The 13582-nt window shown below is 43.5% G+C and overlaps 1 protein-coding gene and 1 pseudogene across 1 annotated transcript in view; both read left to right on the top strand.

Moving 5' to 3' along the window:
• The first annotated feature begins 2683 nt into the window (after positions 1 to 2683).
• The window catches only part of Gle1 (GLE1, RNA export mediator), a 59562-nt gene continuing 48663 nt past the window's right edge, over positions 2684 to 13582 (top strand). The window contains exon 1 of the mRNA XM_004640479.2: positions 2684 to 2848. Within this exon, the coding sequence (XP_004640536.1) occupies positions 2750 to 2848 (99 nt within the window). The 5' untranslated portion in view covers positions 2684 to 2749. The remainder of the gene's footprint in view (positions 2849 to 13582) is intronic.
• LOC105743403 lies at positions 11755 to 12279 on the top strand (annotated as a pseudogene).

The following is a 13582-nucleotide window of genomic DNA, read 5'->3' as shown; positions in this document are numbered from 1 at the left end:
GCAATATAGGTAGATCCTGTCTCAAAAACTAAAAAGAGCTGAAAATGCAGCCTGGTGATAGAATGCTCCTGGGTTTGATCCCCAGTACCAGGGTAAAAAAAAAAAAAAAGGATGGGTGGGTGTAGCTCGGTGGTAAAACACTTGCCTAACAGTGCAGAGGCCTGGCTTCTATTAAAAAAGGAACAGCCTACTTGGGGATGTGGCTTAGTGGTAAGACCATCTGTTTAATGGGCGTGAGGCATTGGGTTCTATCCCCAGCACCACCACCGAACGTGTAAGGGACAATCACAATCATTAGACAGAAACGCGCTGTGGGGAGCCCTTGTGACATTTTCACTCTAGCTGGTATCAGCCTAACATCGCTGGGACTTGTCCTTTCTTGGCCACTTATCACCCAAGTCCAAAACACTATCACTGAAGGCAAGTCTTGCCCCAGGTTACCTGATTTCAAAGGCTGGAAAACTCTATCCCTGGGGGGCTGGTGAGATGGCTCAGTGGTCTAAAAGCACCTACTTAGAACAAGCTTAGCAAAGCAGAGGGGCCGCGGTTCAATCCCCCAGCACCACATGCTCAGCCAGCCCTGCCCCCTGGTGGGCTGAGCTGGCCACACACACACAAGTAAATAAATTTTTTTTTTTTAAATTTTATTTGTGTGTGTGTGTGTGTGTGTGTGTGTGTGTGTGTGGCCAGCTCAGCCCACCAGGGGGCGGGGCTGGCTGGCATGTGGTGCTGGGGATTGAACCGTGGTCCCAGTGCTTTGCTAAACTTGTTCTAAGTAGGTGCTTTAGACCATTGAGCCATCTCACCAGCCCCGTAAATAAATTTTTAAAAAAATTTATAAAAAAAAAAATTAGTGTCTTCCTGGGGATATAGCTCAGTGGCATAGCATCTTTGGCAAATATAAGGTCCTGAGTTCAATTCCTGGCACAAAAAAAAGTGTTTAAACGGGTGTGGTAGTGCATGACAGGCATGAGGATCATGAGTTCCAGGCCAGCCTGGGTTATATAGTGAGACCCTGCCTCAAAGAAAAGGTCTAGGCCCAGAGATGTAGCTCAACAGCACAACTGAACTCAAATGCAAGGCCCTGAGTTTGAGTCCCAGTTACCTCCTACCTCAATAATGAGTTCAGGAGAATTTGTAAAAAGGAAAAGAAAACCGGAAAACTAAAAATGTTGGGCTGGTGAGATGGCTCAGTGGTCTAAAGCCCCTACTTAGAACAAGCTTAGCAAAGCAGAGGGGCCGCGGTTCAATCCCCCAGCACCACATGCCAGCCAGCCCCGCCCCCTGGTGGGCTGAGCTGGCCATACACACACACACACACAAATAAATAAATTTAAAATAAATAAATAAATTTTAAAAATAAAAATAAAAATGTTCATGTTGTCCATGCTCAGACACCGTGAAATAAATGCCGGGCTGGGAACAATTGGGCCTCGTGTTCTATTTATTTATTGAGAAATTCCGCATAGTGTAAAATGCAGCCATTTAAGGTACATTTTTTTAAAGTCATCAACGTGTCCATCCATCACCATTATCTAAATTTAGACCATTTTCACCCAAAGACTCCATGTGAATTAGTAGCCACCCCCCATTCTGTCTCCCATCCCCATCCTGGTAACCACAGTAAAGTCTGTCTAGAATTTGCCTATTATGTTGTTATGTTTTCTTCTTTTCAAAAAGGGTGTCTTGGCTGGCCTTGAACTCACCATGTTGCTCAGGATATAGGACAATCTTCCTGCTTCAGTGTCCCCAGCGTTGGGATGACGTACCTGTGCCAGCACACCCTAACTTTGCTTTTTTTTTCTTTTTTTTTTTTTTTTTGGTGGAACCAGGGATTGAACTCAGGCCCTTGTGCTTGCCAGGCAAGTGCTTATTCCACTGAGCCATCTCCCCGGCCCCCTTTTTTTTGTCTTTTTGAGACAGGGTCTCACTATGCAGTTCAGGCTGGCCTTGAGCTCACTTTGTAGCTCAGGCTAGTCTCGAACTCAGTGACAGTCCTCCTGCCACAGCCTCCCAAGTGCTGAGATTGCTGGGATTACAGATGTGCAGCACCACACCTGGGTCGGAAAGGTGTTCTGTTTTGTTTTTGTTTTTGTACCAAGGATTGAAGTCAGGACCTTGCGCTTGCCAGACAGGCCCTTATGCGCAGAGCTATCTCCCCAACCCTTGGTGGGCTGTTTCATTTTTGAGAGAAGTCTCCCTGAGAGGTCGGGGTGATAGCTCAGCAGAATAAGCGCTTGCCTAGTAAGCACAAGGGGCTCACGGTTCCGGAAAAAAAAAAAAAAAAGTGTCCTTGGCCGGCTTCGAACCTTTTGGTTACTTGCTTATTATGACTGAGGCTGCTTCCAGCATTCAAGTCCGGGTTTTGGTGGTGGGCATGTTTCATGCGTCTGGTATACATCAGGAAAACGGTGACTTTCTTTAGCCTTTTGAGGAGCTGCCTGACTGTCCTCCACCGCATCTGTCTCATCTCACATTCCTCGGGGCAGGATGCCAGGGGGGGTGCGCGCCAGGACAGGCGCCAGGTTCGCCGCACCAGCTCCAGCAACCCCACTTTGCGCATGTGCGTTGAAGGGCAGGCAGCACTCGGGGGCGGGGCTTGCCGTCGTTAGGGGGGGGGGGGGGTGGGCGGGGCGTACTGCGCACGCGCCCCGGAAACGGAAGCCGGTGCGCCTTCCGGGCGGTGGATTTGAGGAATTGCTCGGTCGCCAACAGCGCCTCTGAGGGAGGAGTTGCAGCCAGCTTGGCCATGCCGTCCGAGGGTCGTTGCTGGGAGACCCTGCAAGCCCTGAGTAGTTCCAGCAAAGGTCGCCTCTGCTACCACAGGGACTGGTTGCAGCGGGGTGAGGTGAGTGGTGACACCGGACGGTGGGACTTGTGCTTTCCCCGGCCGCGCTCGCTCTGCGCCGGGAACCTGTGCGTTCCGATAGCCCGCGTTTATTTCCTCTGTGTGTGTGTGTGTGTGTGTGTGTGTGTGTGTGTGTGTGTGTGTGTCTGTGTCTGTGTCTGTGTCTGTGTCTGTGTGTCTGTGTCTGTGTGTCTGTCTGTTGCGCTTCTGCCCTTTCCAGGGCGATCGAGGAACTTCATTAGCATCACAGCCGGAGTTAGGTGCACCTTTTTCTTGTTGACAGTACAACCCTGGGCTTTTGGGGTCTGCTTTTTATGTGGTTTTGTTTTGTTTTGTTTTGTTTTGTTTTTGAGGCAGGATTTCACTCTGTACTGTAGTTAGGCTACCTTGAACTCACTATGTGATGTGTAGCCCCGGCTGGCCTCGAACTGGAGATCCTTCCGCTTCAGGCTCCGGAGCGCCGGGATTACGGGCGTGCGCCACCACGCCGGGCCACAGTCTGTTAATTTGCTGTGCATTTTATGTGCCGAGAGCTCCGGATTTAGGAGGGCGATTCGCCGCTTGTTTGTGAAATGGCCAAATGTTTAGATGGCACCGGGGCCACCTGTTGAAGTTGGGGCGTGGTTACTTGTTGTACCTATTTTAAAAGGTCAGTACTAAAGGTCCGGGGTGGAGACAGTTAAAGCAGAGACTCAGTTTCCGAATTGCTGGTAATCTAGCTACAGATATACATATGCTGTCCTGTCTCTTCAGACTTATGTGGAAAACAGTTCTAAAACTATTTCCTTGTCTTCATCGCTTCTTGGCCTTTTGGCTAAGATCAGGTGTAACTATTTCCTTGTCTTTCATGTCTTTGGAAGTTTCAGCCAGGCACAGTGGTGAATTCCTGTAATTCCAGCACTCAGAAGGCTGAGGCAGGAAGATTGTCCCCAGTTGAAGGCAGACCCCCGGTACATAGCAACACCTTGTCTCAACCAGTACACCGCTTGCTCGCTCGCTTGCTTTTCTTTCTTTCTTTTGCAGTACTGGGAATTGAACTCAGGACCTTGCACTTGCCATGCAAGCACTTATGCTGCTGAGCTATCTCACCAGTCCTCTGGGCCAATTTTTAAAGAATATGGATTTAGGGGTTGGTGAGATGGCTCAGTGGTCTAAAGTACCTACTTAGAACAAGCTTAGCAAAGCACAGGGACCGAGGTTCAATCCCCCAGCAACACATGCCAGCCCCCCCCCTTGGTGGGCTGAGCTGGCCCCTCCCCACACACATAAATTAAAAAAAAAAGAATATAGATTTATATTTTATAGCTTGACCCCCAAGCCTGGGTATTGGGGTGGACTTCTCCTCCCCCTCCCCCTCATCCTCCTCCCCTGTTCCCTCCCCCTTCCTCTCCTCTTCTTCCTCCCCCTCCCCTTCCCCTCCTCCTCCTCCCCCCCCACATTGAAAGGCTGATGCAGGAGGATCACTATAAGTTCAAGACCAGCATGAACTACATACCAAGACCCTGTCTCTAAAAAAAAAATCAGTTGATCGGTTATTCAAAAAACAGAAGAAGAAACAACACAAAGCTGTGTTCTACTAAGTCACATTGGGGATACACAGAGAACCCACCCCGACACTGGTGATGCTAAACTAATTGTGGTGTGTGTGTGTGTGACTGAGAGATACTCATCTCTTTTTTTGGGGGGGGGCAGCTCAGCCCTCCTTGAGGGTGAGGCTGGCGCAGCATGAGGTGCCAGGGATTGAATCGCAGTCTCTCCACCTGCCTAAGCTTGCCTGAGCAGACGCTTTAGACTGCTGACCTGTCTTGCTGGCCGAGAGATACTCATCATATTTGCCAGCTCTCCACTTAATTCCTTTTCCTCTTGGTAATTGAATAATATTTGGTGGGATTTTTCCATAGATAATACCAGTATCTTTTTTTTTTTTTTCTTTTTGGAGAGAGGGTGTCATTATGCAGTTCAGGCTCAGATTGAGCTCACTTTGTAGCCCAGGCTGGTCTTGAACTTGCAGTGATCTTCCTGCCTCAGCATCTGGAGTGTTGGCATGGTAGGCACGCACTACCACACCCAGGCTCATTGATACTTTTAACTTCTATGAGGTTATGAAATCTTGTATCGTCCCCATCCCTTCTTTTTTATTGATACCAAGAATCAAACTCAGGATCTTGTGCCTGCCAGATAGGTACTTGTGCCACTGAGCTATAGCCCTGGCTCCTGTCTACATTTTTGGGGGGCTGGGGAGATAGTTTAGTGGAATAAGTGCTTGCTTGGCAAGTGCAAGGTCCTGAGTTCGATACCTAGTACCACCAAAAAAATAAAAATGAAAAATAAAAGGAGAACATGTCTACATTTTTTAATGGACTCAAGTTCCTGTTTAACTTAATGAGCTGTTATCCATTTATACATATATTTAAATGTCACAGATTTGGCCATTCAGAGCCATTTCTTTTTTAAAGTTGACTCCTGTGTTTCCATCATTTATTGACACTTCTTTCTTCTTGGTATCACAGGTTTTCCTAAGTGCCAATTTTACTCTCCATAGGCCAACTCTGGACTCTAGCTATTTCTCCAAAGCCTAACATTTTAAAAATGGATGATGGAGGGCTGGTGAGATAGCTCAGCGGACTAAGTGCCTGCTTAGGCAAGTGGAGGGACAGAGGTTTGAGTGCTGAGCTGGCCACAGAGACCAGGCGTGGTGGCTCACGCCTGTAATCCCAGGGCTGGGGAGGCTGGAAACAGGATCACTACAAGTCTGAACTGTGTAGTGAGACCCTGTACAAAATACATAAATATAAAAGAAACAAAATAAAATGATGATGGTAATGGATGTATATATTTTATTTTTTTTGTATTTTAAGGAAGAGTCTACAGGGTTTTCAGGGTCTCACTGCTAGTGATCCTCCTGTTTACAGCCTCCCAAGAGCTGGGATTACAGGTGCGTACCACCATGCCTAGTCTCAATTGCCCTCTCAGTGTGCCCTGGAGGCGGGGCTGTCATGGTAGGCCTGGGGATCGAACCCCCGGCCCCTTCACTTGAATTCACTGAACTGTTTGGCTGTCCCTGGTACTGGATGCATTTAGAAATAAAAGTCTGGGAGCTCAAGTACACTTATCTGGGCTGGCCAAATAGCTCAGCAGATTAAAGCGCCTGCTTAGGCAGATGCAGGGACCAGGGTTCGATCCCTAGTGTGCCATGCCCCTCCCCCGGGGTGGGGGTGCTGAGACAGTGATTGAGACTGGGCGTGGTGGCACATGCCTGTAATCCCAGCATTTAGGAGGTTGAAAACAGGGTCACTATGAGTCTGATCTGTGTAGTGAGACCCTGTAGACCCTGGACTAAATACATTTTTAAAAAGTACACTTATCCCTGGTTGGCTCCTACTGTTTTTAGGCCTCAGTAGATAGAGCTAGAAAATATGTATGTGCATATATGAAGACAAAGGTATACACACACTTTATGTATGGTATCTGCATCTATTGCTGTGTGTGTGTGTGTATACATATACATGTTTATATATACATATATGACCAGGGATTTAGCTCAGTGGCACAGCACCTGCCTGGAAAGCGTAATACCTATAACTACTACCTCCAAGCCACTAACTCAGGGTTGTTTCTAACTTGCCCTCATCCATTTTTATAAGTATGTTATGCAACAGGGAGAAATGTGGCTCCTATTATTTATTTAGTCTTTTTTGGGCTAGGGAGAGGGCTCAGTGGAATAAGCACTTCCCTGGCAAGCACAAGGGCCTGAGTTCAATCCCCGGTTCCGCAGGGGGGAAAAAAAAGTCGTTTTTGAGATAGTATGTGGCTATGCTGTTCAGACTGGCTTTGGCTTACTTTGTAGCCCATGTTGGTCTTGGATGACCCTCCTGCCTAGGCTCCTGAGTGCTCTGAGCATTGTTGGGATTACAGACCTGCCACCACCACACCCGGCCTGATTTTTGAATTTTAGGATACAGAGTGCCTCTGAAAAATTTCCTACCCTACGATTCAGTATTTGTGTGCTTTTTTTGTCCTTCCTTGGTCTGAAAGTTTTTGGCCACAGTGCATCACAAGTGATTTAAGCTGGACACAGCGGTGCACACTGTGACCCCAGCTACTCAGAAGGCCAAGGCAAGAAAATTGGGATTTCCAGGTGAACCTGGGCAGTTTCACAAAATCCAACCTCAAAATTAGAAAGGGTTGGGAACTGGGGCGATAGGTCAGTGGAATAAGTGCTTGCCTGGCAAGTGCAAGGTCAATCCCTGGTACCACAAAAAAAAAAAAAAAAAAAAAAGACTGAGGCTGCAGTACTGAGGGCAGCGGGACCAGGTTGTTCCGTATCTGTCCTTGGTGGTACAGGCCTGCCGAGCAGCTAGGAGAGAGACTGAAGCGAGCATCGCAAGCCCATGAGTTCCATGGGACCAGGCTGGCCAGACACCTCTTGTCAAATAGAAACAGGAACAAGAATTATTTGGGTTGTTTTCTTTTTCTTTTCTTTTCTTTTCTTTTTTTTTTTTGCGGAACCAGGAATTGAACTCATGCCCTTGCACTTGCCCGGGAAGTGCTTATTCTACTGAGCTATCTCCCCAGCCCTGGTTGTTTTCATTTTGTATTCCATTTAAGAATTTTTCTACCGTTCTTGTGGATTTTAGTTATTTTGAGTATGTGAAACATTAAGATGACTGTGAAATAACTATGAAAAGGTATTCCAGAGAAATGTCATTTTCTTAAATTCACATCTACTCTGTAGGTAAACCATGTGATTAGTTTCCAGTTCATCTTTCCTGTGCTTTTTGCCTAACTAAACAAATATGTTTTCTTATTTCTTTAAAAATAACTTCCTGGCCTGGTGAGATGGCTCAGTGGTCTGGAGCACCTACTTAGAACAAGCTCAGCAAAGCACAGGGACCACGTTCAATCCCCCAGCACCACATGCCAGCCAGCCCCGCCCCCTGGTGGGCTGAGCTGGCCACACACACACACACACACACACACACACACACACACGCATGCGCAATAAATAAATAAATAAATAAATAAATAAATAATAACTTCCTTGGTCTGGTGAGAGAGCTTAGTAGACTAAAACGCCTGATTAGTCAAGTGCAGGGATCGTGATTCGGGGACGACGACGGCATCCCTGGCACCACACGCCTCGCAGCCCCGTCCCCAGGGCGCTGAGCCGGCCACAGAGTCCAGGCCACAGAGACTAGGCTTAGTGGTGCGGGCCTGTGATCCCAGCACTGGGGAGGCTGAAAGGTGGGAGGATTGCTGAGTCCAGGCTGTACAGATAGACCCTGTAACAATCAAATACATTAAAAAGATTAATAATCAAATAAGAATAACTTCTTTTTTCTGTATTTCTTTTTTTTTGTAGCCCAGTTTGTAAATAATTTTTGTACTTCTCTTGTTTCACTTAATGTATTCTCCATATCTGGCTTTTGTCATTATGTTTTATTAGGTGGGAGTTCCAAAGTTCATTCAGCCACTCTATTTGTGGGTATTGGGTTCCTTCCAATAATTCGCAGCGTTACAGTGAATAACCTTGTTGCATATATATTTTTATTTATGGAAAGTGTATTTTTAAGCTGTAATCCTAGAAATGAGATTGCTGGGTAAAAAGTAAATCCAAATGTAGTTTTGCATGTATTGCCAAATTCCCTTCATAATGGATATGTTGGTTTATTGTTTTATTTATTTTTTAATTTTTTTTTCTCTTAGCATGTTTGATTAAAATTTATTTTATTTGTGGAACCGGGGATTGAACTCAGGCCCTTGCGCTTTGCCAGGCAAGCACTTATTCTACTGAGCCATCTCCCCAGCCCCCTAAAATTTATTTTAAAAAATTAATGATATTTCGGGAAAGATGTTTTCACTTTCACCATCTGTCATTGGTAATTTCAAAGTTGGGAAGATTTCTATCAAATTTTTTCTTTTTTTTTAAATTTTATTGAGAAAGAAATAGCAATGAGAGAGTTTCAAAACAGGTTAGACAGTTACAATAATTAATACATTGCATATTGTCTTTGTACCAATTATTCATAGTGCAAGATGCAGACATGATAGCCTGTCCAAACACTATTAGTATAATTCTTCTCATTGAACTAAGAGAAAGTAGCTGTATATCCTTCCTATTTTGTATATACATATACATATATATATATATATATATATTTTTTTTTTTTTTTTTTTTTTTTTTTTTTTGTTTTTTGGAACCGGGGATTGAACTCAGGCCCTTGAGCTTGCCAGGGAAGCGTTTATTCCACTGAGCCATCTCCCCCCGCCCCCCGTTTTTGTTTAGTTTTGTCAGAGATGAGTATTCCATTGCCATTCAAATATTGTAGGTGTATGAATTCAAAATAATCCAGTAGAGTCCAGAAGCGCATAATATTAGTGGGTTATCCGCAGAATTGGCAATGTCAGAAGTTGTTGACTTGAGCCTTTTATAGCTAAGCATATTAATATGGCTTTACTTTTTATACCTCCTATTAATACTTTTCTGCTGGATGGTTAAGACCAAGATAAAGCAAGACCTATATGACAAAAAATGTAACTCTTTTATCTGACAAGGTCAGTCAGATCCCTTCAGGATTTACCCTGAAACCCTGTACTGCAGTTTGTAGATCTTTTGTCAGTGACAGCCGTCTGGATGATTCATGGCCACTGCTTGACAAATTTACTCTCCGTGAAAGCCTGAGAGAATGTTTTCTCTCTAGGTGACTCTCCTTAGGCACATTATACGTCATTAATCACCTTCCTCTGTGGCCCCATAATCTTGAACAGAAAATTTGGGACACCACTGAGTTACAGGATGTTACAGTACAGGTTCTTTTATGTCCTGAGTCCTCACTGACCATGAATGGCTAGGGCCAAAATGTGGGCTATCCTTGTCGCCCTTCTTTTTCTCTTAATTTTTTGGTCTGCAAACTTAAGTTAACCCTCCAGAAGAGAAGCTTAATGACATTATTACCCTATAACATAAGCAGTACAGGTTCTTTTTGAGCTTAACATCACTATCTGTCTGAATTTAACATGGAACAGGTATTTTCAAACAATCGTTGATATGCTAAACTTTAAATCCCTATAGAATGTGAAAAAAATAAAAATAAAAATAAATACACATTTTTACACAGAAATTTAGAAATCTAACCCTATACAACATTGCAGCAGGACAGTCCTGACATTTTTTCTTGCCTCTTGTTTTCTTTTTTTAAATAATTTATTTTTTTAAAACTTTTATTTATGTGTGTGTGTGTGTGGCCAGCTCAGCCCACCAGGGGGCGGGTCTGGCTGGCATGTGGTGCTGGGGATCGAACCGCGGTCCCTGTGCTTTGCCAAGCTTGTTTCAAGTAGGTGCTTTAGACCACTGAGCCATCTCTCCAGCCCCAACTGTATGGTTTTGCCCCTGCCATGTTTCCTAGCTTTTCTCCTTGCCCTCTCTTCATTGTTTAATCCTTAAATTCTCACTTTCCATTTGGTTGTGTTATACCTTTCCATTTTTATTTCTTTTTTTGAGTTCTTACACTAAGGAGACTATATGATATTTACACATGTGAGTCTGGCTTATTTCACTTATGAGTACATCCTCAAGTTGCATCCATTTATATATGAAGCCTTTGAGTTTATCATTCTTTATAGCTGAATAATACTCCATTGTATAAAAACACCATATGTCTTTTATCCGTTCCTCAGGTGATGAGCGTTTTGGTTGCTTTCAAGATTTGGCTATCACAAATTGTGCTGCTATAAACATAGGTGCACATAAATCACTATGATATGATGTTTTCAGCTCTTTTAGAAAAATTCCCAATAGGGGTTTGAATGGGATTTCCAGTCCTAGTTTTTTTTTTTTTTTTTTTTTTAAAGTAATGGTTTTGAATCTTGTTTTTTTAAAATATTTATTTTATTTGTATGTGTGTGTGTGTGTGGCCAGCCTGGGGGCGGGGCTGGCTGGCTTGTGGTGCTGGGGGATTGAACCGCGGTCCCTGTGCTTTGCTAAGCTTGTTCTAAGTAGGTGCTTTAGACCACTGAGCCATCTCACCAGCCCTCCAGTCCTAGTTTTTTAAGGAGTCTCCACACTGATTTCCATAATGGTTGCACCAGTCTACATTCCCTCCAGCAGTGGAGAAGGGTTCCTTTTTCCCCCACGGCCTCTCCAACATTTGTTGTTGGTTGATTTCTTTATGATAGCCACTTTCTGGGGTGAGATGGTATCTCAGTATTGTTTTAATTTGCATTTCACAGATGCTAGTGATGTGGAGCATTTTTTCATATATTTATTAGCTTCTAGAATTTCTTCCTCTGAGAAGTATGTGTTCATCTCAGATGCCCATTTCTAGATTGGGTCTTTATATTTTGGGGCCCTAATGTTTTTTAGTTCTTAATAAATCCTAGAGAGACCTTTGTCTGAGTGCTTATTAGTTAAGATTTTTTTCCCAATTTGTGGGCAGTCTTTTTCACTCTGTTGATAATTTCTTTTGACGTGCAAAAATTTCTCAATAAGAGGAAGTCCCAGTTGTTAATTCTTTCAAGTATTACTTGTACAGTTTGATTTTTATTCATGAACTTTTTGCCTACCCCTATGTCTTCAAGAGTTCCTCCTACTTTCTCTTCCAGGAGATTTAGTGTTTCTGTTTTTGTTTTTTGCGGAACCGGGGGTTTGAACTCAGGCCCTTGCGCTTGCCAGGGAAGCACTTATTCCACTGAGCCAGCTCCCCAGCCCAGTGTTTCTGTTTTAATGTTTAGATCTTTAATCCATTTGGATTTTAGTTTAGTGCATGGTAATAGACCTGGGTCCAGTTTTAGTTTTTGGCATGTAGAGAGCCAGTTTTTCAAGCACCATTTATTAAAGAGACTATCTTTCTTGCAGTAAGCATGTTTGAACTCTTTGTCAAAGATAAGCTGACTGGGTTGCGCAGTAGAACGCGGAGGTGATCAGCGCCATAGAATGTCAGCAGTTCGTTCATCCGTGCATGCCAAATGGATCGTGGGGAAGGTGATTGGTACAGCAATGAAAAAAACTGCTAAAGTGAGAGTGACCAGACTTGTTCTGGATCCCTACTTATTAAAGTATTTTAATAAGCGGAAAACCTACTTTGCTCATGACGCCCTTCAGCAGTGCACTGTTGGAGATATTGTACTTCTCAAAGCTTTACCTGTTCCATGAACAAAGCACGTGAAACATGAACTGGCTGAGATCGTCTTCAAAGTGGGCAGAACAATAGATCCAATATCAGGAAAGCCCTGTGCAGGAACCAGCTATCTGGAGAGTCCAATCAGCTCGGAAACCACTCAGCTCAGCAAAGCTCTGGAAGAACTCAACATCTCTTCAACACAGTGAAGAGAAGGAAGATGAGACAGGGAAAGATTTCTAAATTTAATTACAAGCTGTGTCAAATTCTCTCCTGGCATTTATGAAATAGTAAAGGACTTGTTACAATTTTTCATAAAAAAAAAAAAAGATAAGCTGACTGAGGGGCTGGGGAGATGGCTCAGTAGGATAAGCGCTTGACTGGCAAATGCAAGGATCTGAGTTCAATCCCCGGTTCTGGAAAAAAAAAAAAAAAAAAAGATAAGGTGATTGAGTGTGTTTGTAGTTGCTTCTGCATCTTCTAATCTATTCCATTGATCCTCAGGTCTATTTTTTTGCCAATACATGCTGATTGTATCATAGTAGCTTTGTAGTATAATTTGAAGTCAGGAATTATAATGTCTCCTGCCTTGTCTTTGTTGCCCAGGACTGCTTTTGCTATTCTAGGTCTTTTCTGGTTCCAAATGAATTTTAGGAATGATTTCTCTAGGTCTGTGAGGTATGTTGGTGGTATTTTGATAGGGATTGCATTAAATCTGTATAACAGTTTTGGGAGTATGGCCATCTTCGCAATGTTGGTTCTTCCTATCCAGGAGCATGGAATATCTTTCCATTTTCTGAAATCCTCTACTATCTCTTTTTTGAGAGTACTGTAATTTTCATTGAATAGATCTTTTTCTTCTTTAGTTAGATTAATTCCTAAGTATTTCATTTTCCGTGGTGCTACTGTAAAAGGTATTGTTTCTCTAATTTCCCTCTCAGTGTGTTTGTTATCTGTGTAGAGGAATTCTACTGACTTTTGGGTATTGACTTTGTATCCTTCTATGCTACTGAATTTCTGTATTAATTCTAGTAGCTTCTTGATGGAGCTTTTTGGGTCTTCCAGGTAGCATATCATGTTATCTGCAAATCATGATAGTTGAACTTCTTCTTTACCTATTCGTATTCCTTTTATTTTTCTCTTTTGTCTAATGGCTCTAGCTAATGATGCCAGAACTATATTGAATAGGAGTGGTGATAAAGGGCATCCTTGTCTTGTACCAGATCTGAAAGTAAAAGATTTCAGTTTTTCGCATTTAGAATTATGTTAGCCGTTGGGTTGTCATAGATGGCTTTTATCAGATTGAGGTAGAGCCCATCTATTCCAATTTTCTGTAGGACTTTGAACATGCATGAGTGTTGGACTTTGTCAAAAGTCTTTTCTGCATCAATTGAGAGAATCGTGATTTTTAGTTTTCGCTCTATTGATATAGTGTATTACATTTATAGATTTTCAAATATTGAACCATCCTTGCATCCCTGGGATGGTCATGGTGTATGATCTTTTTTAAAAAAAATTTTATTTATTTGTGTGTGTGTGTTGTGCCCAGCTCAGCCCACCAGGGGGCGGGGCGGGCTGGCATGTGGTGCTGGGGGATTGAACCGCGGTCCCTGTGCTT

This window comes from Octodon degus, unplaced genomic scaffold (assembly GCF_000260255.1).
Source record: "Octodon degus isolate 3935 unplaced genomic scaffold, OctDeg1.0 scaffold00123, whole genome shotgun sequence".
NCBI classification, from domain to species: Eukaryota; Metazoa; Chordata; class Mammalia; order Rodentia; family Octodontidae; genus Octodon; species Octodon degus.
The sequence above is the reverse complement of the archived record's forward strand: the minus strand, read 5'-3'. Positions and strand labels throughout refer to the sequence as shown.